The 21,606-nt window shown below is 43.7% G+C and overlaps 1 protein-coding gene and 3 pseudogenes across 2 annotated transcripts in view; 3 read left to right on the top strand and 1 right to left on the bottom strand.

Moving 5' to 3' along the window:
* Nucleotides 1-5,502: 5,502 nt before the first annotated feature.
* GALNT8 (polypeptide N-acetylgalactosaminyltransferase 8) overlaps nucleotides 5,503-21,606 on the bottom strand; it is a 35,828-nt gene continuing 19,724 nt past the window's right edge. The window contains 3 exon segments of the mRNA XM_078338143.1: nucleotides 5,503-5,655; nucleotides 17,713-17,986; nucleotides 18,878-19,032. Coding sequence (XP_078194269.1) covers nucleotides 5,503-5,655; nucleotides 17,713-17,986; nucleotides 18,878-19,032 — 582 coding nt within the window.
* Nucleotides 12,852-13,703, top strand: LOC100394875 (pleckstrin homology domain-containing family A member 5 pseudogene; annotated as a pseudogene). Its single transcript, XR_013522273.1, has one exon. The product of XR_013522273.1 is annotated as a pleckstrin homology domain-containing family A member 5 pseudogene (transcript).
* On the top strand, nucleotides 13,393-14,759 carry LOC144577725 (pleckstrin homology domain-containing family A member 5 pseudogene; annotated as a pseudogene).
* Nucleotides 14,862-16,545, top strand: LOC128928054 (pleckstrin homology domain-containing family A member 5 pseudogene; annotated as a pseudogene).

The following is a 21,606-nucleotide window of genomic DNA, read 5'->3' as shown; positions in this document are numbered from 1 at the left end:
GCGTTTCCTGCTCTTGCGTTCCACTGGACATCAATGGTTTCATCAAACCAGTCACAGCGCCACATCACTTGCAGAACTTTAATTCTCACAAGAGAATTTTAAAGCTCTTTTCTGTTTTCCCCATTTTCAACTGATTTTTCTTTGAATTTGGGATTTAGAAAACTGAAATTTCCTGAGCAATGTTCGGAAGGGATTCCCAAATGGAAAACCTGGTCAAAGTCTATTGCAGACCCATCAGGAAGGCCCACAAGCAGGCTCTCTGGAAAGTGGAGTAGAGAGCCTGATGAGGGGGGAGTAGCTGGGACGTGAGGGCCCCAGCACGAAGCCCCTGTGGCAACAGGAAAGCACAAGCCCATCTTCTTCAGTGTACTCTCAGCTAGACAATGTCCTGGAAGCAGAAGCACCAGCCTCACTTAACAGCCAGTGAAGAGCCTTCAAAGATTGGAAGAAGGTTGACAGCTTACTTTGAAAGGACAAGTCCTGACTTAGCCTTTATGACTTGAAAGAGAGAGAAGGAAAACATCAACATTAGAGGATGTTGAACTATCTGGTTTCATTAGTTAAAGCTAAAACTGTACGTACTTATTTTGTTATATAAAGTTGAGTTTCTTCCTGGGTTTTTTTTTTTGCTTTGGAAGCCAAACAGCCTTCTGGTGATATTGACAGATTTGGTTTTTATAGTTCCAAAAAGATGGCAGATTTGGAATCTTAAGACATAGTTCTCCTTGAAACCACATTTGTTAAAATGTTTGTGGGAGAAAATTGTGTTTGTTAAAATTATAATTTAAAGTCATGACCAGTTGATTTTACCCTTCAATCCTAGTGATAATTAACTCACCATGACATTATACAGAACTCACTCTATTTCATCATTCTCTATAAACGGACTGCACAGATTTCTTTAAACTTAGCAAATTAGCTAAAAGCATATTTCCTATTGTTAAAATGTATTGCAAGTAAAATAAGGGAATTCTGTAAGAGATTAACTTTAAAAGTCTAGAAATGTCAATGCATTACAGCATGGCTCCCAGCTCTGTATCCTTTAGGTCTAATGCAGATGAGAAAGTTGCTCCCTCTGAAGAGAGATTTGGGATGCTCAAGCCTCATGTGGGTGATGCTTAGGGGCTAGAGAAGAGGAACAAGCAGGCACATGATGGCAATGACCCCTGAGTCTCCAGGCCCTGCTCCCTTTGGACAAGTGTCAGAATCCTGGGGAAGTAGTGGCTCCGATAAAGAGCAGGACAGATCCAAGCTGCAGTCCTGGGATTTCTGTTTGAAATTTGACATCGTGGGGAGGAAGACAATCAAGGCTGCCTTGTAATTTTAGTTTTGGATAGGTGGAATCACAAAAGAAACAAGCCTGTAACTTTAGGGTCAACAAGAGAGGAACATTTTGTAACAGTAAACTGTGGTTCTTTAAGGCTGCTGTAGCGTGGCTTATTCCCATGAGGGGACAAATTGGGTATGGCCATCTGGAAATTGAGAGGTAATGTGGGATGGGGAGAAAATGGCCATTTGCAAGATGCCCCAGGGATTTTTCACTCTCTGAGCCAAAGAGAGGGAAAGAATGACAGGCCCATAGTTTCAGAGATCCAACTCCTGGAATCAAACACAGATTTCTCTGTTGGAGTTTTGATGACCTTTCATACTCCAGGGTCATCGACAACTTTACTCGTCAGATTTACTGTTGTTTATAAGGTAACACTGACTTGTAGTAGAGCTCCAACGTTCTCTCCAAAATTCACAGAGAGAGGCACCAGTAAATAATTAACTTGGTTGCCAAGGGAACAGTTTCCTGAGTGGACTGAAGACAGTCACTGAGACAACCTTCACATGTCCTGGCCAATGGAGGCTAGAGGCAGACAGTGACCAGATAAGCGGACTTCCATGTAGATCTTTGGGCAAGGAATGAGTACGTGATTTTAGGGCCAAGGAAGCAAATCAATACTTTCTTTGTCATAACTAACAGGCTACCCTGGAGAACAGAGCTGCTGGCAGAAGCTCGGGACCTCTGGGAAGCTGGGAAGCCTAAGGAGCTTTCTGTCATCCTCACTGTAAGTGTGAGAGAACCACAAATTTCCCTCAAAGTACACCAAACTTGAATTAAGCTGCTATTGCTTAACATTGCAGTTCAATGGGGAGAGATTTTTAATGTCTATCTGGATAGGCAGTCTTTGAGTTTAATCTTTTTTATTTTTCAACAATTCGAGATGTACAGAAAAGTTGCAAACATAATACAGAGAATTCTTATAAACCCTCTACTGTTTATCCAGATTCACTTTTCCACATTGGCTTTATCACTCCCGGTTCCATCTGTCTGTCTATCCCTCCACCTATTTTTAGTCTATCTGTCTATCTCCATCCATCCACTCCTCCATCGAATCTGCCTACTGCTCCATCCGTCCATCCATCCGTCATCTATCTATATAAAATCTCATAGATTACATCCCTCCCCTCCAACTGCATCCAGTGACTATTTTATGAATTAGAGAACATCCACTTATATACCCAGAATACAATGATCAAAATCAGGATACGATGCTATTACCTAACCAACAAACCTTGATCAACTTTCACCTATTGACTACTGCTGTTCTTTACAATCAAAGTGGGAAAAAGCCCTCAGGTCTGCGATCTAATCCGGGATCACACATTATGTTTTGCTGTCCCCTTAGTCTCCTTTAATCTGGAACACTTCCTCTGTCTTTCTTTGTCTTCCAGAGTTGACATTTTTGAAGCATACAGACCATTTCTTTTGAAGAATGTTCCTCAATTTGGGTTTGATTGATGTTTCTTCCAGATTATAGGTTCCGGTTCTGGATTTTGGCAGGAAAGCCATAGAAGTGATACTGTGTTCTTCTTGCATTATATCAGGAGGCCCATGATATCTGTTTGTCCGACAACTGGTGATATGAATGTTAATCACTCAGTTAAAATTACCATTATTTATTTTAATATTCAAATGTCCCAGATTTGGCCAGTGGAAGCCCCTTCAGCCTGGTCATTGTGGTTTGTGACATGTCCCATAATTTTTTGAGCAGTTTATAACTTCCTAAAATAGAAAGATATCCCAGCCTCAGCCCTAAAATTAGCTATTTCTCCAAAGACTCATAATTCCTTTTACTGGAAAATATTTAGAAACAAGATCTTCATGTTGCATGCTGGGTGTGATCAACGTGTGTGTGCATGAGTGAGGACATATGTGTTCATTTATAAGATAGCAATATAATTAGTTTCACTTATTTTTGTGTATACTCTTGGGTTTCTATCTTTATTGATTTTATATATTTATATTTTAAGCATTTGAAATATAATATGGTTCTAGAAGTCAAAACTATCACAAATATATAGTTAGAGAAACGTCACTCTCCCACATCCCTTCTATCCTGTTCCTATTACCAATTTTTTCTGCCCTGTTTCCAACCACCACCACCCATCGTAACCAATCTAATTATTTTCTCTTTTATTCTTCTTATGTTTTACTTTGCAGAAAGGAACAGATATAGAAATATCTTTTCCCTTATTTCTTACCTAAAAGGCACATAGTATAGATACTATTTTTCTTTTTCCACTTAACAGAAAATACTGGAAATCACCCCATATCAGTTCAGAGAGACAGTCTCTGTTCTTTGTCATAGCTGTGTAGTACTCCATTGTATGGAGGTTTTCAATTATTCTCTGATGTTCAGCTACATAGTTGTTTTTTTCAAACATTTTTCAGTTACAACAAATACTTCACAGAATTACCTTGTGTGTAAGTATTTTCTTATTTTTGGAGGTAACTCTAGAGGTGGAATTACTGGCACAAATAGAAAATGTACATACAGTATCTTTAGATATTGCTAAATATCCCCAGTTTGCATTCTTACCATTAACGTATAAGATTGCCTGTTTCCCGCAGCCCTTCCAAAAGCCTGTGCTGATCTACTTTTCAATTTTCAGCAACTTAAGTGAAAAGTCTCTTAATACAGTTTTAATTTGTATTTCTCTAAATATGAATGAGGTTGAACATCTTTTCATATGTTTAAGGATATTGTGTCTTTTACCCAACTTTCCATTGAGTACATGCTTTTTCAAAACTTTCCTGTGAATTGCATTTTCCCTTCCATTTGCCAGGCAGAAGCTAGAAGTTATACATTTGCTTAACACTCATCTTGCCCCTTGATTTTTTCATCATAAAATCTTATCTACAGTAATTTTAGTTCTTGATATGGCAGTGTTCACAGTGAAATTTTAATAAGGCTGTACATTTATAACCTGTACACCTTTAAAAGGCCATTTTTAAAAGTTTTAATTGATTAAATTCTGTATCAAAGTATCACTGTCCTGCTTGTTTAATGCAAACCTAATGATTCCCAAAATCATTCCCGGGCAGCACTGACATGGGATTAAAAGAAAAAAGTGACCCTCTGAAGAAGGGGTTCTAGGAGCACATACTTGAAGGGTAATTCCACAACACAACACAATACATACACACACACAGGGCCATCCTACCCCCTCTCCCACCATGGTGCCCAGTCCCACCACCCTCCAAGACCTTGCCAAAAATTGCCAGGCTGAGATAGATCTTCCCAACTCACCAACTAGCAGAAAATATTTATCCAGTGGACAGCCATAGAATCCCTGGTTTTAAGATTTTGCCTGCAATCTCTTCTTTGCCCCCAACAAGTGACGCCCCTGAGATTCAAGCCTCATCTTCTCCATAACTTGCAAGGGTAGGAGGAGGAAATAGGCAATTAAGTCATTAAATGTTATGACCTACTAAAAGAAAGGCTCCGATGGCCTTGGATCTTCTCACCCTTCTCAACACCCTATACCCTAGACAGCTGTTGTGACTCGAGGTGCCTTCTCCCCTCCCTTCAGCCTCCAAAATCTCTTTGGTGTGGGAGAGATTGATAATCCAAATAAAACCTCCATGGGAGGGTGAATGGATGAATTTTTAAAAGTTACTTGTCTATTTGCTGCAGCTCTCAGGACAACCCAGGCGGGAGGGAGAATTAGTGCCACCTGGAGAGCTGTCACGCTGCTGGCCTGAGGATGGCCCAGCCTCTCACGTGGAATGGCCCCCAGCAGCCTGGGGAGTCCCCGAGCAGACGAGCTGGGGAGGAGGTGTGGGGCAGATGGCGACGGTAGCTGTTGGGAAGGAAGGCTAAACAGTGTGGGCAGAAGTCAAAGATAAACTTCCATCCTCCTCATTCTCTCCCCACGTAACAGCCAAAAGATGCTGGTTATTTCAAGGAGTTTCCAAGAATGGCATTTGATGTATATCACGACCTTCCCAGGGAAGCTGGGGACGAGGCATCAGAGTTTCCTCTCCTCTCCCCAACAGAGACATCCCAGCACATGCAAAGGCCCCACCTGAAGTCACCATAAACACACACACACACGCACACGCACACGCACACGCACACACACCCCTTCTTTCTCACTGAGAAAGAAGTTGGGAGTAGAAGCCATTCCACTTGCAAGAACGAATGTCCTAGACCCAGCGCTGTCTGAGGATCACTGGCTGATAGTCCGACCCCAGTCTCTGATGGTGTGCTGGACTTTCCACACTCGCATGGTACAGGTCTGGAGCACAAGCACGTGGCTACCCAAAGGGTCCTTCTTCATCTCCAGACGCCACTTGGTATCCCTGTTTATGACAGCTCCTCCCTGGAGGGGAAGAGAGACAGAGCCAAGGTGCTGAAATGCCTCAGTAATTCATCATCTTTAGGGGCCCCTCAGTGCTCCGCAAGTCTCGCAGGGAAGAAAAGGAAGCAGAATACAGGATGAGATCATTCAGTGCTTCCTCTACCAGCCTCATGGCAAACTGACCAACCAGGCGCTGTTGCACTAGCTTCGTGTGATGCCCTCAGCCCCTCCTGAGACAGAAGCGTTGGGTCGGTACTCACTACCATGAAATGATGGCCTCTGTGAGAACCGTGGGCCTTCGCAACTTGGCCCTCCTTTCCACATCCTCACCCCTGAGCCCATGAGACCCATCAGGGTCACCTTCACCTTGTGCTTCCCTCCCTCCTCAGGGAAACTATGTTGTGCACCTGGAGCAGGAGCCACATTGAGAAATCTCAGCCTCTGAGGAAGCTTCCAGCCTCTCCTGTTGAGGGGGCATCACCAAGGTTTATGACTGAGAACACGATAGGCTTTAGTGCTAAAAAGTCAGGGTTGAATCCTTATTCTACCACATACAAACCGTGTGGGCCTGGACAAACTACCTCTCTCCAAGTCTCAATGTCTTCATCTCTAAAATGGGTTTAGAGTTCATACTAAAGTTAAAATTAGAGTTAATGCTGATGGAGCATCTTGGGCCTGACACATGAAACGGGCAACAAAACTTAGTTCATCTCTGCCACTCCCCATCCTAACAAGGGAAGAGAAACAAAGGGCCATCCTTCTCTTAGATCCTATGTGATCCCCACAAACTCCCTGAGCTTCTTCCCCCTTATCTTCATATCTAAGCAACTGACAGTCCTGCCATCTGTCCAAACCACCATCTCTCCTGGTCCTGCCCTCTGCTCCCAGCCCTCTCTCTCTACATCCCTCTCAACCCCTTTGCAGGATTCACATGAGCTGCATTCGTGCCTGGGTCAGGCTGTATCTTCTTTATGCCCTGCACTCTGCTATCATCCTCAGGGTTCATAACATTCATTCTGACGGTGCGTGAGAAACCGTGACCTGACTGTTCCCCTTCGGACAAACTGCCACCAACTTATTGAACACCAAGAGGGACTGACTGCAGCTGTAAAATCTCCAAATTTCTGCTTCCTCTCTCACCATCACGTCCCTGCTTCTCATCTCTTCTAATCACAAAGTGCCTCCAACAGCCCTTGCGCCTCTAAAATTTTCCCGTCATTGGACTCCCCCCGGCCCCAACCACCCTTGCCTCCTCTGGGCACCCATCCAGCATTGGCCATTCAGGGCAGCTCTTCAGATTCTGGAACTTCTCCTCCACCACTGCCACCACTCCTCTCTCAGTCCCTGCTTCCAGACCACAGAGCTCTCATGGACAGGGTCTGCCAGCTGAGCCGGTCTGGCTCATAAACCTGCCCACAGCAGCCTGGCCTCAGCACTCGGCTTACACCTCAGGGTTCCTCGTCCAGGCCTCCTCAGCATGCTTTGTCTGTCAGCCCCCCACCCCAACACTCACTTTAACAAAATGTCAAGAACACCACACTTCTAGTCGATCCTCACCTCCCCTGCAAGATATCAGCGATCCTGAAGACACCGCCTCACAGACGATCTCAAAGGAGCCACCCCATGCCTGCCTCATCTGCCAGCAGCCCCCTCTGTTTTTGAGCCCCAGCCATCTCGATGCTGAAGAAACACTTCCTAACATCCATCTTGTAGCTCTCCCTCTTTGCCAGTTCCTTTACTACTGCCTTTAAATATGTCCAAATGTCACAATATTAGAAGGACAAAATAAACCCAGCCCTTAACTCTACCCTCCCTTTCAACCAACATTCAGTGTTTTTCTCCCTTTCAGAATCAAATTCCCAAGCAACAAGGCAATAGCACACAGCAGTTAAGATTCCGCATTTGAATGGCGGGTGTTTACTACACTGTGCAATAATTGGATTCCTCGGTGCTCTAGTTACTTCACGGGCGAGATGGAGCTAGTGATCATATTTCTCCTAGAAGACACGTTTTAAAAGAACTGAGGCCGGGCGCGGTGGCTCAAGCCTGTAATTCCAGCACTTTGGGAGGCCGAGGCAGGTGGATCACGAGGTCAAGAGATCGAGACCATCCTGGTCAACCTGGTGAAACCCCGTCTCTACTAAAAATACAAAAAATTAGCTGGGCATGGTGACGTGTGCCTGTAATCCCAGCTACTCAGGAGGCTGAGGCTGGAGAATTGCCTGAACCCAGGAGGAGGAGGTTGCGGTGAGCCGAGATCGCGCCATTGCACTCCAGCCTGGGTAACAAGAGCGAAACTCCGTCTCAAAAAAAAAAAAAGAACTGAATGAGATCATGTTTAGCCCAATGCCTAGTGCACATAGGTATTTCAATAACTCTTGGTAATTATAATTTATTGTAACCTTTTAGACAAAGTCAGTGGCCTATTTTCTATTTCTGCTCGACTTCCATGTGGCATGAGCTTTGACGATGTTGCACACATCCGCTAGTTTCTTTCACATTGTTTTCATCCGGATCTTACACATTTTTGTTTTGCTTTTTTTTTTTTTTTTTTTGAGAGGGAGTCTCGCTGCATCACCCAACCTGGAGTGCAGTGGCGCAATCTCGGCTCATTGCAACCTCCACCTCCCATGTTCAAGCGATTCTCCTTCCTCAGCCTCCTGAGCAGCTGGGATTACAGGCGCCTGCTGCCATACCTGGCTAATTTTTGTATTTTTAGTCAAGACGGAGTTTCACCATGTTGGCCAGGCTGGTCTCAAACTCCTGACCTCGGCCCGTGATCCGCCTGCCTAGGCCTCCCCAAGTGCTGGGAATACAGGCGTGAGCTACCACACCCAGCCATTTTGGTTTTTGTTTTGGAGTGTTGCCTGTCCAAATGATGTTGAAGGGCAAAAGGTATTTTTAAAAGATTTTTGTTTTTGTTTCTCTTTCAATTTTACAAAAATAATAGATACTTCTTTAACTTGGAAAATATATTTGAAAAATATATATAACACTTTAAAATATATGACCAGGGCTCAGGGCACATGGGGGGCGCCGGCAGGTGAGGTGGGCATGGAGCAGCTACTTTGAGATCATCTGTGAGGTCATGTCCTCAGGATCACTGATGGCTTTCAGCGGGTCAGGAGGGGATGATTGACTAGAAATATATTTATAAAAAATGTATTTTAAAATATTTTATATATAAAGTACATAAAAGCACTCATAACAAGACAACATTGTATATGTGGTCTTTACATCTTGCTTCCTTATATAAATTTAATATTCCATATACATCTTTTTCAGTTTTATTAATTTTTTGAAAGAGATTGTTTCAGAATATTATTTGAGTGGCTCTACAATATTCAGTTCAAGAGATGAGCAAAGCATGCCCGACTGTTGGACCTTTACATTTTCCTAGTGTTTCACTGTGATAATTATTAAGATATTTTCCACATTAATACTGGCTCATATTCTATACTATCCGTAAGTAAAGATATTGTCCTAAAAAAGAATTAGTGCCTTAAAAAGAGCTGCAGTTAGTTTGGGTTCTGAGGAGTGTGGGGTTTTCCTACACGTGGGCAAGTTGCTTCTGGAGCCATGCCAGGCTCCATGCTTACGAGCGGTGCGTGGGAGCACTCCCTCCACACTTCCTCTTTCCCCGCACTTCCAACCTCTTACCACGAGTGCTCTCCTCCTCCTCACTACTCACTACTGTTCTTAGAGATCCTCTTTGTATTGTGAGCTATTGCTTCACCCTGAAGACGGGTGACTTTCCCCAAATCCCCCCTTATTTCAGTGGCATCACTATCTCAACACTGTGCAACTGAACTAAACGTTCATATGTCTGAATAGGCCTTCTCTTCTTAAACTGGGTCCCCTCTCCATCACTGGCTCTCTTGTGAGTCACAGGGGCCATAGCCTCGTCTGGTATACCCAAAACACAGAACCAAGAAATCAAAGAAAACAAAGGGATGATCTAGTCTCATCTCCCTCTCAATATTGGAAAATTCCTTTGGTAACTTTTTAGATTGATTTGTAAGTTGTGCCTACAAAGTAAAGTGAGAACCAGAAGAGCCCAACATTCAATCAAGTATCATTTTCATATCTGAAAAAAGTGTAGACCTAAGAGGTAAGATGGATGGAAAGAGATCAGATGGAGTGAACTCATTCAAGACTAACTCAATATTAGGTAACACACCAGAAATTGTATGATCACCTCCCTTTTTACTTTCATAGTTCTTGACATAGTGGCCATAGAAAAGGACCCAGCCTGCATGTTAGGATGGTTGGCAGAAATGCCCTGGATGTCCTGCCTTCCAGATCTCACAATCCTATCTGCCAACCCACATGTCTTTGCTATCAGTGGCCTCAGTCAGCTGAGAAGGCGATCTTCCAAAATTTTCTTGGCAAGGAAACCTTCAAAATGTTTGGAATGCATAATTATTTATTTAATAACGGTAGGCTGTTATCATGAAAAGAAAAAACAGAAAAAAAATGTGAAAAAAATGGGAATAAAATTGTATCTAAAAATATTATTTCTTTAGAATACATTGTATCTTTAACTCATGGGAGATTTAGGATAAAGTAAAGATATTAAGGGAATCAAATACATAGTACTTGCCAAAGATTCTGTGTATATTTACTTGTATATAAAGAAAAATTGGCATCTTACAGATTAATCTTGCGATAGCAATTTTAAAATGTGTCATTGAGTAATTAAATTGGTGACTTGGTGAAATTTTTCACTGACTTTATAAACATTTCCGAAACATTTAAGAGAACTTAAGAATTGATCAATTTAAAGTCAGATCACTGAAGTTCTTAAGAAATTGAATGTATTAAATTTGTTAATACAGTTCACAATGTTTAATGGCATTTAACTTATTAAATTTTAAAAATCCTCTTGTCAAAAGTTATCAGGCTTATAGATAAAATAATAAGATTTGTAAGCTGAACTTAAAAAAGAAAAGAAAGAGAAACCATGATTCTTTCAACACTCCTTTGAACCAGGTACCATGCTAAATGCTTTACACACATCTCATTACATTTTTAAATTTATAACTTATAATTTTGAATTTATAACTTTGTAAAAAAAGTGAATACTAATTTTTTAAAACAAAGTAAATTTGTAGTAGTTTTCTTCACATGAACACAAAAGTATGACTAAGGACATCAAAAACTCATATTTAGAATACAAGGAGAGGTGCTCAGACATGCTGTGCTTGGTGACTGCCATTGATGGGGAACTCACCACCATGCTAAGCAGCCTGTTCTTCTGTAGGAAACCTGAAGCTCTGGGGCCTTTAGAAAGCCCTCCCCTTGCTCCTACATAAGTCAAAATCTGCCTCCTTAATCTTTATCTATTGGTCTCAGTTCTGCCCTCCTGCAACACTAAACTAATCTACTCCCTCTTCCTCAGGAAGACAGCATCATCTTTTCTCTATCCATAGGCCTAACAAGCCTTTCAAGCTCTATCTCCAGGCCTGCCAATCTTTCATTTGCTCTGCAACCATTTGTGGAGTGCCTGCCATGTTCTAGGGCTTGTGCCAGATGCTTGAGAGAAAACAGCAAACCCCAGGCCCTGCCCTCCAGCTCACAGCCAAATGACAAAAAGAAGCAAGAGATGGTGAGACTAGGGCTATAAAAGGGCCCCTGAGAGCACATACAGGAACCACTTGCCCGGCTCCTATGGAGTCACAGACGGTTTCCCAAGGGAGATGATGTCTAAGGCCAGGGGAACACTTTGTAGTTGGCCTGGTGAAGAAGTGGGAGGAGAGGGAATAATACCCGCAAAAAGGCCTAAGGTAAGAGGGAGCCTGGACTTTCACTGAATTACCTATAGTTCCATATAATTGGAGCTTAAAATGAGACATCAGAGACTGAGAAGACATTACCCTGCCTTCTTCTAATCTATACTGTCTGGTTCAGGAAAGCTTAATCTGGAATGAAAAAAAAAAAAAAAAACCTCTGAAACTGTAAGCAAATCTTGCACATAGGTTCACATGTATATTTTCCTGGAGAGAGAGTCCATAGTTCACAACGAATTCTCAAAGGGGGCGTTAGCTTTGAAAAGTTAGAGACTGCTGAACTAGATTGTCCATGTGGCACCTGAATAAAGCACAGTCCTACATTCAGAGGCATGGTCACAGACAGACCAGTAGCTCCCTCCGGGAGATACTGTCCCTTCCTACCGAATTGGCCCAGGAGCGCAGAAGCTTTTGGAGCCACCCATCCATTGTCAATTCCCCATAGATTGCAGTCAGCCAAGACCCTTGCGTCATCATCATGAACATCTGCCAGATTCCTTCCACCCTGTCCTTTGTCATTTGGTGTTGAAGTTAAAGGCAGAGCTCCCATACTAGCTCCTGTCAGATTTCAGCCTGGTGTTCCACATTTTCTGATAATTATTAATAATAAATGGATCGCAATGGCTAATGCATATTGAACACTCCTCTGCTCCAGGCAGCACGATAAATACTTTACACACGCTTTCTCATTTAATCCTCTCAACACTGGCCTACAGAAGATATTATCTTCTCCATCATTTTATAATGAGGAAGCTGAGCTTCAGAGAGGGTAAGGAACTTGCTATAGGTGACTGAGCTAAGACGTGGGCCCAAACTCTCAACTGTTCCACTACAACAGATTCCAATATTTCTTCTCCTTAACCACCCCTGCCTTAGTCAAGAGACTCAGTGTTTCATACCCAGTTTCTTATTTCCAATCTTTTCCCTACCTGTTGCCACAAGAAGTAGTTCTCCTAAAACACTATCAAATCAAATCTGAACCTCTCATATATCTGTCCTTTAAAAAACATGTTTAACTCGCTGGACTTGCGCCTTGTAATCCCAGCACACTGGGAGGCCGAGACAGAGGGATCACGAGGTAAGGAGTTCAAGACCAGCCTGGCCAACATGGTGAAACCCAGTCTCTACTAAACATACAAACACGTGGTGCCATGTGCCTGTAATCCCAGCTACTCGGCAGGCTGAGACAGGAGAATTGCTTGAACTGGGACCCGGGAGGCAGAGGTTACAGTGAGCCATTGCACTCCAGCCTGGGCTACAGAGCGAGACTCCATCTCAAAAAAGAAGAAAAAAAAAAGGCCCACCATCGCCCCCGAGCGCGCGGCCGGCTGTCGCGGGGATGCGGAGGGGCGGCGACAGGGGCGGGACCCTGCGGGGACAGCTCCGCGCTCCCTTCGCTTTCTTCGCCCGCTTGTTCCCTCCTCCCTCGGCAGCCGCGGCGGCGGCGGCGGCGGCGGCGGCGACTGGGGATCAGACATGGTGGCGGATCTGAACCTGGAGTGGATCTGCTCCCTGCCCCGGTCCTGGATCACCAGGGGTGGCCGAGTCTTCTTCATCAACGAGGAGGCCAAGAGCACCACCTGGCTGCAACCCGTCACCGGCGAGGCCGTGGTCACCGGACACCGGCGGCAGAGCACAGATTTGCCTGCTGGCTGGAAAGAAGCATATACCTTTGAAGGTGCAAGATACTATATAAACCATAATGAAAGGAAAGTGACCTGCAAACATCCAGTCAGGGGACAACCATCACAGGACAACTGTATTTTTGTAGTGAATGAACAGACTGTTGCAGCCATGACATCTGAAGAAAAGAAGGAACGACCTGTAAGTATGATAAATGACGCTTCTAACTATAATGTGACTTCAGATCATGCGGTGCATCCAATGAGCCCTGTAGGCAGAACTTAATGAGCTTCAAAAAAAGTTCATAATTTTGGAAAGAGGTCAAATTCAATTAAAAGGAATCCTAATGCACCGGTGGTCAGCCGAGGTTGGCTTTATAAACAGGACAGTACTGGCATGAAATTGTGGAAGACACGCCTGTAATCCCAGCACTTTGGGAAGCCAAGGCGGGTGGATCACGAGGTCAAGAGATCGAGACCATCCTGGTCAACATGGTGAAACTCCATCGCTACTAAAAATACAAAAAATTAGCTGGGCACGGTGGTGCGTGCCTGTAATCCCAGCTACTCAGGAGGCTGAGGCAGGAGAATTGCCTGATCCCAGGAGGCGGAGGTTGTGGTGAGCCAAGATCGCGCCATTGCAGTCCAGCCTGGGTAACAAGAGCGAAACTCCATCTCAAAAAACAAAAAAAAAAAGAAAGAAATTGTGGAAGAAACGCTGGTTTGTGCTTTCTGACCTTTGCCTCTTTTATTACAGACATGAGAAAGAAGGGTCTCCTGGGAAGCATGCTGTTACTAGTTTTCAGATAGATTTGCTTACCTCTGAAGATCACATTAATCACAAATATGCTTTTAAGGCAGCCCATCCAAACATGCGGATCTATTATTTCTGCACTGATACAGGAAAGGAAACGGAGTTGTGGATGAAAGCTGTGTTAGACGCTGCCCTAGTACAGACAGAACCTGCGAAAAGAGTGGACAAGATTACATCTGAAAATGCACCAACTAAAGAAACCAATAACCTTCCCAACCATAGAGTGCTGATTAAACCAGAGATCCAAAACAATCAAAAAAACAAGGAAATGAGCAAAATCAAAGAAGAAAAGGCATTAGAAGCTGAAAAATATGGACTTCAGCAGGATGGTCAAGATAGACCCTTAACAAAATTGATAGTGTAAAGTTGAATTCTCTGCCTTCTGAGTATGAGAGTGGGTCAGCCTGCCCTGCTTAGACTGCACACTACAGACCAGTCAACTTAAACAGTTCCGAGAACAAAATAGTCAGTGTTAGCCTGGCAGATCTTAGAGGTGAAAATCACCCCAGTACAGGGCCCTTATACAGAGGCTGATGGAGTCATACAGGGAACAAATTCAGTGCAGCAATTGGAAGAGTGGATTAACATCCAGAAGGGGAGGAGTCATGAAGAAGAAAGCAGGGGAGTAATTTCTTACCAAACATTACCAAGAAATATGCCAAGCCGCAGAGCTCAGATTATGGCCCACTACCCTGAAGGTTACAGAACACTCCCAAGAAACAGCAAGACAAGGCCTGAAAGTATCTGCAGTGTAAACCCTTCCACTCATAACAAGACATCAGGACCTGGAGCAGAAGAGAAATGAGGTTCATGAGAGATGACACAATGTGGCAGCTGTACGAGTGGCAGCAGCATCAGTTTTATAACAAACAGAGCACCCTCCCTCGACACAGTTCTTAACCCAAAACCATGGTTAATATTTCTGACCAGACAATGCACTCTATTCCCACATCACCTTCCCACGGGTCAATAGCTGCTTATCAGGAAGACTCCCCTCAACGAACTTACAGATCGGAAGCATCTTCACCAATTCAGAGAGGAGATGTGACAATAGACCTCAGACACAGGGCCCATCACCCTAAGCATGTCTATGTGCCTGACAGAGGATCAGTGCCAGCTGGACTGAACTTTATAGTCTGTTAGTCCCCAGAGCCTCCAAGGGAAAACGCTGTCACAAGATGAAGGCAGAGGCACATTATACAAATACAGACCCGAAGAAGTAAATATTGATGCCAAGTTAAGCCAATTATGTGAACAAGATAAAGTGGCGCGTGCTCTGGAAGAGCAACTTCAGCAGCTCCACGAGGAGAAATACACGCTTGAGCAAGCTTTACTATAAGCCAGCCAAGAGATAGAAATGCAGGCAGATAACCCAGCAGCCATTCAGACAGTGGTGTTACAAAGGGACGATTTACAAAATGGACTGCTTAGTACATCAAGAAGTTCTCCAGCCACTGCCGAATTGGAACGAGCATGGAGAGAATATGATGAGTTAGAACACGACGTGACTATTACCAGGAAGCAGATGCAAGAGCAGCTAGATCACCTTGGTGAAGTTCAGACGGAATCAGCAGGAATTCAGCGAGCACAGATTCAGAAAGAACTTTGGCGAATTCAAGATGTCATGGAAGGACTGAGTAAACACAGCAGCAAAGAGGTACTACAGCAATAGGTATGGTAGGACCAAAGCCTTTCTCAACAGTTAAGTACAAAAATGAGGGTCCAGATTATAGACTCTACAAGAGCGAACCAGAGTTAACAACAGTGGCAGAAGTTGATGAATCTAATGGAGAAGAAAAATCAGAACCTGTTTTGGAGATAGAAACAGGTGGTTTCTTCAGTTGTTAAAGATTCCCATTTTCCTGTTGGAGTAGCCCCTCCAAGAACAAAATCACCAACACCCAAATCTTCGACAATAGCTTCGTATGTAACCTTGAGGAAAACTAAGAAGATGCTGGATCTAAGAACCCAAAGACCAAGAAGTGCAGTGGAGCAGCTCTGTTTGGCTGAAAGCACTCAACCTAGGATGACTATGGAAGAGCAGATGGAAAGAATAAGAGGACATCAGCAAGCGTGCCTGAGGGAAAAGAAAACAGGATTAAATGTTGTGGTGCTTCAGACCCATCACCTTTACAAAGCTCTTCAAATTTAAGGGATAATCCATTTAGGACTTCTCAGATCTGAAGGAGGGATGATAACGTGAAGGAACCGGACGCTGTCATCAGAGAAAATGATGTAAAAGCCAGACCGCAAAACTCCTGCAGCAGAAATTGTTCAACTAACAAGATGAACCCCAAAATGTGGACAGCAGCAAAGAGTTTAAAGAAAAACTGAAAATAGTTCATATGAAATGCTTTTTGAACCTGAGCCAAATGGAGTAAATTCTGTGGAAATGATGGATAAAGAAAGAAACAAAGAAAAAATGCCTGAGGATGTTATGTACAGCCCTTAAGATGAGGCACAGATCACAAATTACAAACCAGAAGGCCATCTTAAAGAAAATACAAAGAACAATGTTGATGATCAGGCAGAAAGTGTTATTTCTTACGAATCAACTCCTGAGGTTTCTAGAGGAAATCAGACAATGGAAGTGAAAAGTCTTTCCCCATCTCCTGAGTCCTCAGCATCGCCTGTTCCATCCACTCAGCCACAGCTCGCAGAAGGATCACATTTCATGTGTGTGTAGTCTCAGAAGAACTACACTGACTTCTGTTGAAACCATTCAAAGCTAAAGATGTGGACCTTCAGCAGTGTAAGAAGATAGTGTACAGTATATTTTAAATCTATGAAATTCATAGTTCTGATGCTTTTGGTCACAGAGCATCCTTTTATCACTTCTGGAAAACGTTTATTCCAAAACAGCTTTGATGGCCCGTATGTACATGCCGTAATCTCAAGGTTATTTTTCTGACACCAGCTTGCTGCTATGATTTCAGAGCACATAAGTAAAGGTGCTTTTTAATGTGCAGTCTATTGCCGGAGCTTACTTAGTTGCTGATTTCCAGATTTAGATGTTTCTTAAGTCTAGGTGAATTTATATATATATATTTTTTTTTTTTTTTGCTTTTCATTTTCTAAAGTTAGTTATTATTTCCAATGAAGCTTGTTTTCCTTTTTTTTTTTTTCTTCCCATTTTGGCTACTGCAGTGCTTTCGTTTCACGCTTGATTTGTAAAAATTATATATATATATAACATGCCATTTTATTGCTAAGTGAAGTATGTCCTGTTTTCTGCTATAATTCTTTCTCGGTCAGATTGTAATGTCTGCAGTTACTGCCACTCTACTGTCAGCTTAAACACAAATGTTATCACTTATCTTTTCTTAAAAAAAAATTTTAGGGCTGGGCGCGGTGGCTCAAGCCTGTAATCCCAGCACTTTGGGAGGCCGAGTCGGGTGGATCATGAGGTCAAGAGATCGAGACCATCCTGGTCAACATGGTGAAACCCCGTCTCTACTAAAAATACAAAAAATTAGCTGGGCATGCTGGCACGCGCCTGTAATCCCAGCTACTCAGGAGGCTGAGGCAGGAGAATTGCCCGAACCTAGGAGGCAGAGGTTGCGGTGAGCCGAGACCGTGCCATTGCACTCTGGCCTGGGTAACAAGAGCGAAACTCTGTCTCAAAAAAAAAAAAAATTTTCAAGTGTAGGTATTTTGAAGCACTGGGCTTATGCTTCATTGGAATATGTGTGTAGAGCCATAAGCAGGTTTTCAAAGCCAGTACTTACTTTGTGTACAAATGTAATTATGTTCATCATGTATATATTACACAATGAGCACATGTAATGTATTAAAGGCTACTTACTATTGTTAAAAAAAAAGATAAAGAAAGAAAAAAATCCATGTAGCTCACCTGTTTAAAATCCCAATGTATGTGCAGTCCATTCATAGCTGCCTTGGAGCATGGTTCTAAGGTGGGCTTCTCCTCTGCCTTGCCAGGATCTGTCAGGCAGCCATCACTATCACTGGCCTCTGCAATCAGTTGTCCCACAAAAAGCTCCCCAGTTAGGTGATAGTAGTTGTACTAAAAGAGAGCAGTGGACTCGCCATTGGCATCAGCAGCCAGCAGGAGACCCTAGCCAGAGGGAGGGCAGGAAGACTGATCTTGGAGCCCCTAGACATCCAGTCTCACCAGGAGCACTGAACCTTCCCGGACAACACGAAGCCACTTCTGCTTCCCTCTACTCCTTAGTCTCCCCTTGAATCCAGGGAGAAGACCAGGCCTAGGAGGGCTCCAATGGAATCATAGCTTACATGGATGAAGAAGCTTGTCTCTGAAGAAAAACCAAAACTGAACTCCAGAATCTGTCACCAAAGGCCTCAGCTATGGATTTGTCGTCAGAAAATCTTCTTTCAAATTCCTGATTTGACATGACCTTGCTCAATGAGCTTGGACCAGTAGGTTGGTCATGTGTCTCCATTTTTTCATCTAAGTGGAAATGATATCTACCGCGCATGCCTCAAAAGGTTGCTATGAGGGCAGCATGCAGAGTAAGAGGATAGATGTGAATAGCGTATGTTACAAAAAAAAAAAAGTCCCCTGGCTGCACCTTCCACACGGTGCCAGGGCCCTTCCATCCCTTGGAGGAACATCTGCCCAGCCTCTCTCCTCTCTAGCTCTGTTTCCCTCTCTCTAGGAGAAGCACAGGTGGCTTCACCTGTCCGCTTTCCCAGGCATTCAAGACGCAGAGAGAAGATGGAGGGAGCAGTGGGAGGAGGGGAAAAAGGAAGGGACCAGAGGTGACTGCCAATGCAAATATCACCATGGAGAATGAATGTGCGGTTGGTGGAGAAACCGAGAGGGTCCAGGCAAGAGCTACAGTGTTCAAGGGTACTAGAAGCAGAGACAAGGAAAAGAGATGGGGATCGGGGAGCAAGAAACGAAAGGAAACTGAGAGAGTTGAGGGCAAAGAGCTGAGGAGAAAGCCAGGGCAGGAAGGGCGTGTTGTGCGGGACAGGCAATCACATGACTCAGGCTGCATTTTTCTCTACAGTCGAACATGGAAAATCCAAAATGCAATTTCATCATCCGCACCGGTCCATAGCCTATGATGGTGTGCATTGGCTTCAAGAGTGCGTAAACATTTTTCAGGTACCAGTCAAAAGTTTTACACTTCAGGTTTTCCCAGAGTGCCATGCTGGAAGAAACGTCCCCAAAATCTATTCCGGAGTTCTGTAAATAAAACACCAAGTGTTTCTGTGCTTTGATTGATGGGAGCTCTGTTAAAGCAAACCAAGCATGGCCTGGGAAGAACTCTGCATTTCTATATTTGAGTGGATGAATTGCAACCTAACTTAATAGATACACAAGATTGGAAACGTAACTTAGGACCATGCGCCTGTAACAATAGCTGAGTCTTGTCCAATCCCGGCAGCCATACTTCAACCACTCACACACTGTCCAGTGTTCCAGCTGTGTTCAAATAAGGCAAATGTGGAGCGCTAACCAATCCAGCTGTTTCCATACTTCACTTCTGACATCTGTTCGTCACTTCCCTTTTTGTGTCTGTAAATCTTCTTCTACCTCATGGCTGCGCTGGAGTCTCTGAATCTGCTGTGATTCTGGGTGTGGCCCAGTTTGCGAATCATTCATTGCTCAATTAAACCCCTTTACATTTAATTTGGCTGAAGGTTTTCTTTTAACAGCGCCTTAACTCCACCTGTGGGCACGGGTCATACATGATGGAACTGAATATTTTTCTGATAGCCTGTGAAGTAACCTTGATGTTTTCATATTTCCAGGGAAAGTGGGAAAACCTTAAACCCTAGAAAATTCTGCTTTTCCAAACTCTTGCTCTTTTAAAGCCTGCATAGTGGGGCCGCTCAGGTGTATTTCTCCTCATAAGCTAAATTAGACTGCTCCTGTTTGAGATGATATTTACATTAATAAATCCCCAAAGCCTCCTCATGATGGCCAGAAAGGCTCTTGGGGCCAGGCACGGTGGCTCACGCCTGTAATCCCAGCACTTTGGGAGGCCAAGGTGGGCGGATTGCCTGAGCTCAGGAGTTTGAGACCAGCCTGGGCAACATGGTGAAACCTCATCTCTACTAAAAATACAAAAAAAATTAGCTGGGCCTGGTGGTGCATGCCTGTAGTCCCAGCTACCCAGAAGGCTGAGGCAGGAGAATTTCTTGAACTCAGGAGGCGAGGATTGCAGTGAGCCAAGATCGCACCACCGCACTACATACAGCCTGGGCAACAGTGCGAGACGCTCTCTCAAGGATCTTGGAAGGAGTACTCTAATGCCAACATTTGGAGATTAAAAGAGACTTTTTAGAAGTGATATTTTGTGGAGAATCAATGTAAAATAATACTGAAGAGGCAAATTAGAAAAGGAAGGCAGAAACCGCTTGTGTACCTGCCCTCCTCCCAGAATTTTCCTGTGGGGTTCATTTAAGATCATCCCCTTTCAAATTTTAGATCATCCTTTGATGGTTCAATTGTTTTACAGACCATTCTTTGTACAGGTTGGGTCAGTCACAATACGACTCCCTAGAAATAAAAAAACTAAAGATTTCCTGGAGGGTACTTGTTTTCCTAGCATACGTTGGTGTACTGGGACATCAGAATCAATTCTTACCCATCTTTCTTCAAACAATGAGCTAACTGGAGGAAGTTAGGGGCAGCTTGGATTGTGAAAGGAAGGATTTTGCTGACTTTAAAGATGGCTCAGGCATTTCTGCACGTTTTTACACTCTCCAGACCTGGAGATCCCAGTGTTAGCCTGGCTCCTAACCCTAGGAGTCCTTCCACACTTTCTCTTTCAGGTCCATTCATGGCTACCCACCTTCCTGACCCCCTGGCTTTCTGGGGGCTACATCAGAACCCACTGTGATGGAGGAATGAGTTTGTCAATGAGATGACTGCTTCCTGTGGGTCAGCATGGCTCCACATGCTCTAGCCCAGAGCCAGAGCTCAGGGACTTGAGACAGCATAGCATGCCAACCTTAAGCAGCCAGGGTATAAGATGTGGGCTGAGCTAAGAAGGCCATCACTGGCTGGGTGCAGGGGCTAAGACTTTTCATCTCAACAATTTGGGAGGCCAGGAGTTCCAGATCAGCCTGGGCAACATAGCATGACTCTGTCTCTACCAAACAAAGTTTGAAAGAATGCTATCCTCATTCTTGTGCATCCAACAAGATTACAGTGCCTTCTCCTACCATCTCACACCACGCCTGCCATGTTTGTCTCCCATTATAGAAGAGAGATGAAGAACATGGAACTTGGAAGCCAGATTTCCTTGGTTTGAATCTTACCCGCATTACCATAAACAAGTTTCTTTCAACTCTACATGCCTCAGTTTCCTCATCTGTAAAACTTAGAATAATAAAAATAAAACCTATCCATCCCCTACATATGTTGTGATAGCTAATCAGTTAATGTATAAAAGGGTCCAGAATGCAGTACTGTACTGTTACATAGATGTTAAAGCCATTATCACACCATCAGGACCTTACCCTAATCCTTTTTTTCTTTTTTTTTTTTTTTTTTTTTGAGATGGAGTTTTGCTTTTGTTACCCAGGCTGGAGTGCAATGGCGCAATCTCGGCTCACCGCAATCTCCACCTCCTGGGTTCAAGCAATTCTCCTGCCTCAGCCTCCCTAGTAGCTGGGACTACAGGTGTGAGCCACCATGCCCAGCTAATTTTTGTATTTTTTTTTTTAGTAGAGATGGTATTTCACCTTGTTGACCAGGATGGTATGAATCTCTTGACCTCATTATCCACCCACCACAGTCTCCCAAAGT

The sequence above is a fragment of the Callithrix jacchus genome, chromosome 9, assembly GCF_049354715.1.
Source record: "Callithrix jacchus isolate 240 chromosome 9, calJac240_pri, whole genome shotgun sequence".
NCBI classification, from domain to species: Eukaryota; Metazoa; Chordata; class Mammalia; order Primates; family Cebidae; genus Callithrix; species Callithrix jacchus.
The sequence above is the reverse complement of the archived record's forward strand: the minus strand, read 5'-3'. Positions and strand labels throughout refer to the sequence as shown.